This window comes from Sinocyclocheilus rhinocerous, unplaced genomic scaffold (assembly GCF_001515625.1).
Source record: "Sinocyclocheilus rhinocerous isolate Xijiao unplaced genomic scaffold, SAMN03320098_v1.1 scaffold313, whole genome shotgun sequence".
Taxonomy (NCBI): domain Eukaryota; kingdom Metazoa; phylum Chordata; class Actinopteri; order Cypriniformes; family Cyprinidae; genus Sinocyclocheilus; species Sinocyclocheilus rhinocerous.
The window spans coordinates 742,220-747,025 of NW_015627539.1; the positions used below are offsets into that span (position 1 = coordinate 742,220).

At 33.3% G+C, this 4,806-nt stretch overlaps 1 protein-coding gene across 3 annotated transcripts in view; it reads left to right on the forward strand.

The window, feature by feature from the left end:
• LOC107729732 (exportin-1-like) overlaps positions 1 to 3,408 on the forward strand; it is a 16,933-nt gene extending 13,525 nt beyond the window's left edge. For all 3 annotated transcript variants that reach the window (XM_016540408.1, XM_016540414.1, XM_016540422.1), the window contains exons 21-24: positions 632 to 766; positions 1,175 to 1,334; positions 1,423 to 1,519; positions 2,555 to 3,408. In XM_016540408.1, coding sequence (XP_016395894.1) covers positions 632 to 766; positions 1,175 to 1,334; positions 1,423 to 1,519; positions 2,555 to 2,701 — 539 coding nt within the window. In that variant the 3' untranslated portion in view covers positions 2,702 to 3,408. The remainder of the gene's footprint in view (positions 1 to 631; positions 767 to 1,174; positions 1,335 to 1,422; positions 1,520 to 2,554) is intronic.
• The last annotated feature ends 1,398 nt before the right edge of the window (positions 3,409 to 4,806 follow it).

Sequence of the window (4,806 nt, forward strand, 5' to 3'; positions counted from 1 at the left end):
CCAAAAAAAGTAGTGCAAGTCCTTGAAAGTCCTGGAATTTTATTTTGCAGTATCTGTACGAACCCTGTTTAAGTTACCAGTTCTTGGACCATTTTAATGTTTCTGTTGTTGTTAATTGAACTGAACTGTAGTTTTCTGTAGTAAACGGTCTTTGTATATTTCCTATTTTATATTCATTCCCTAGTATTTAATTTACCAATATTTCTTTTGAACAAAACAATTTCAGAAATGTGATGTTTTAGATTGTAGGTCATCTTGTACCCTGTCAAGGACAAAGCTAACCAGCAAAACTTGATATCAAAAGCATCCTAAATGTGTTTGCACCATATTGTAATGAGTAAACTTTCTTGGTATTGCTGTTTCAAATAGCCCACCATAATCTGTAGTCTGAGCCTGTCAAGGGCTAATGGCAATGGTAGATACGTTACTAGTTAGTTTTAAGGAAAATCATTTTCAAATAATGTTCCTTTTTTTGTTTGCCAAATAACCCTGTGTATGTGTCCGCCCCCACAACCCCCAACCTCCAGAAAAAAGTTCAGGCTCAGGATTTTTTTTTTGCTTTAACCCCTGGTTATTGCCCTGAGTCACATACACAAATGAAAACGCTGACTGTGTGTTTGTTTGTCTCCAGGGCTTCAGGTCCTGTTCACGATGCTGCAGAACATCGCACAGGAGGAGGGAGCAGCTCAGAGCTTCTATCAGACCTACTTCTGCGACATCCTGCAGCACATTTTCTCCGTTGTCACGGATACGTCTCATACTGCTGGTCAGTTGCTAGGCAGAGAGAGAGTGGCATGTTTTCAGCGTAACTAATGGAGCTGTTATTTTGAACAAAACTGCTTCACATCAGTCACGCAGTGTATCTCACAAACACTGCTGATCAGGTCATTTTCCACCTGAAATAAAAAGGAAAAAAACAGGAGTTTAGGCAAAATGTAAAGAAAATAGGATTTGTTTTTTAGCTTTGACATCTCTTTTTATAGATATCATTATTGTTGCGTGCATTTCTCTTTCTTATTTAAGTGTAACATTTAAATTGTGATGTTAATTCATACTGATTTAAACTTAATGCAGTAAATTATTGCAGATTACTGACTCGGAGGTTACAATCTGTGTGTGTGTGTGTGTGTGTGTGTGTGTGTCTAATGGATGTTCTGTGGTTTGTGCCGGGCAGGTCTGACGATGCACGCCTCCATCCTCGCCTACATGTTTAACCTGGTGGAAGAGGGTAAAATCAGCATCACTCTGAACGCAGGCACCACGAGCAACAATCAAAGCTATGTGCAGGAGTATGTAGCCAGTCTGCTGAAGACGGCCTTCCCACATCTGCAGGAGTAAGAGCAGCCTAGAGCATGAGGATTGTGTTTTCAGTGTGTTGCCGGTGTCATGTGTTCATGGTTTTTGTTGTGTGTTTTTTTTCAGTGCCCAGGTGAAGGTGTTTGTCACTGGTCTGTTCAGCTTGAATCAGGACATTCCTGCCTTTAAAGAGCACCTCAGGGACTTCCTGGTCCAGATCAAGGTGTGTCACTTCCTTCCTGCTAGGCTGACTTTTCACAATATAAATGGGTTAAATTTCACATTATAAACGGGTTCTACACATGCAGGGTTGAAAATGCACTTTTATCTCAATAGCCACAGTGTTTGTTAAATACCCACCTCAATTTATATAAATATTTGTATTTTAATATTTGAATTGATTTATAATTGATTTTTAATAATTAGATATTAGAATTTTATTGTTACTAACATTTATAGTGAATTAAAAACAAATAATAATAATAATTTTAGTAATAATTATTATATTTATTAAACATTCATATCAATTAAATATTAGTAGTTATTATTAATAGTAATAAAATGCTCTGTAATTAATAATTTGTTATTGTGCAAAATGTTGTTTTAATCAATATTAATATTGATTATATATTAGTTACTATATTCAAAATGCTAATTTACGACTAATTAAATATTAATCATTAATAGAAATAAAATGCTCTGTTTTATAATAAAGTAACTGTTATTGGTATTTATTAAAACAACATTATGCACAATGTTAATTACATATTAGTTAATATAATCAAAATGCTATTATTATTACTAATTAAATGTTAATCATTAATAGTAATAAAATGCTCTCCTATGAATAATGCATTATTAATACTAAAATAAATTGTGCATGTTTTAATTTATAGTGACATTAATTATATTGAATATTAATGTTCATTTAATATTAATAGCTAACATAATTCAAATTATGCTAGTTGTTTATTATTAGTAGGAGTATTATATATAAACAATCTTGTGGCATTCACACAGTTTCTGGCCTTTCAAATGGATATGGATCTGTTTTTGATGCTGGATAACGTTCCCAACTCTAACTAATACTGATTACAAATGGAAACATTGTTACAGTCTAACATTAAAAATGCTTTTATGTAAAGCTGCCTCCAAAAACATATAATGTGAAACACACTGTGCAAATAAGCGTGACTTGGCACGGCGTTGGAGTTGTTCCAGTGGGCCGTTCATAATCACTCGCATTGTGTGTTTGCAGGAGTTTGCCGGCGAGGACTCCACAGATCTGTTCCTGGAGGAGAGAGAAGCGTCTCTGCGTCAGGCTCAGGAGGAGAAACACAAGCTCCAGATGTCTGTCCCAGGAATCCTCAACCCTCACGAGCTCCCGGAGGAAATGTGTGAATGAGCACCTGGACAGTTTCACACTCATGAAGGAAGAGAGTGTGTGTGTGTGTGCGCAGGGAAGTAGCAGTCAAATGAGGACAAATAGGAAGATCGATCCAGATGCTGGTTGTTTGTCGACCAAATCCATGCCAATATGTCAATTAAAGACATGTCTGTTATTAGTAACCTGACTCCTCCCAAACCCTTTGGTTTTACATAACGGAGCATTTTATATGAAAGAAACTGTCTATCTCTCGTATATCAATTTACTGTATATGCTTCAATGTTTCTGTTCAGTATGTTTGCTTTCCTGTTTTGAAGCACATTACTAATCATTTTAATGTTTTCTCAGCCTCATCTGTTTGTGAATATGTAATATACAGTGTGGCAGGACAGTGAAGACGGACCGTTACTGCGCAGGAAGAGAGATTTGTGTTGTTGAGCTGTGTGGCTCGTGAACCACAGCAAGTGAATGTGACTGTTTAGGATCAGTCCTGATGCTGGTCCTGCCTTCTTTATTGGGGGTTTGTGTGTGTTTATATATATTTTTCCATTTGATTGCAGTATATGAGAGAGACTGAAGTCTTTTTCATGCTACCGACCCGCTGAGTGTTTTTTTTTTTTTTGGCATAGGGTTGTCATTAAAAAAAGGGTTTGTTCATATCATCCTATTTGTAAAGCTGTGTATTAGTACTATGGAAACATAAAGTTGGTTATTTTTACAAAGCATTGTGTGTGTGTGTGTGTGTGTGTGTTTTCATTTAGCTTGTAGAACTTGATTACTTTGATTTAAATACATTAAAAAATATATATAGTTCTATAAATATACAAGCAAACTTTTACATAATTTTGTCTGAATTTGCTACTATAATACTTTACTAGAGTTGAGTATCATTAATATTGATGGTGATACATTTATTAAATAAGCTTAATATTTGTTTGTTGACTGACATGCTTCAGGATACTTTGAATAAAGTGTTAAAATAAATTATTTGTAATGTATCTATATAATGTGTCTTTACTGTAACTTTTATTTAATTCAACTTCTAATGACCCCAAACTCTTTGCAAATGAGTACACATACACGCATATATATAAAATCTAATCTACGACCCATAACTGTCATAATACTTGCAGGATAAACGGGATTTATGTAGGTTATACAGTACAGATGTGTGACCCTGGAGCACAAAAGCAGTCTTAAGTCGCTGGGGTATATTTGTAGCAATAGCCAGCAATACATTGTATGTGTCAAAATTGACTTTTTCTTTTATGCCAAAAATCATTAGGATATTAAGTAAAGATCATGTTCCAGGAAGATATTTTGTAAACTTCCTACCGTAAATCTTAATTTTTGATTCGTAATATGCATTGCTAAGGACTTCATCTGTACAATTTTAAAGGCTATTTATTTATTTTGCACCCTCTGATTCCAGGGGCCTCATTTATCAACAGTGCTTAGAATAGGTTCTATATTTTGTCCTTATATTTACACATTCATTTCCTACATATAAGTACTTTACTTTTACTTTTAGTCATTTAGCAGACGCTTTTATCCAAAGCGACTTACAAATAAGAAAAAGTAATTAAAACTAAAAGCTAAAACTCTATAAATACTATATATATACACACATTTAAGAAAATAAATTAAATAAAAATGACAAATGCATACAACAACACTTCAAAACTAAAACATTTAAATGAAAACAAAAAAATAAAACTAAAAACAATTCAAACATACACAAATAAGAAAAAGTAATTAAAACGAAAAGCTAAAAGCCTTTAAGAAAATAAAAGAAATTAAATAAAAATGACAAATGCATACAACAACATTTCAAAACTAAAACATTTAAATGAAAACAAAAAAAATAAAGCTAAAAACAATTCAAAAATATTAAAAGAACAAAAGGTATGAGTATAATAATGATTCTAACATAACACTAAGCCAAACACCAAAAAACAACTACATATGTGTATGTACAGCCACACACATATACATATACATGTACATATATATAAATACATTAAATATATACAGTGGGTACGGAAAGTATTCAGACCCCCTTAAATTTTTCACTCTTTGTTATATTGCAGCCATTTGCTAAAATCATTTAAGTTAATTTTTTT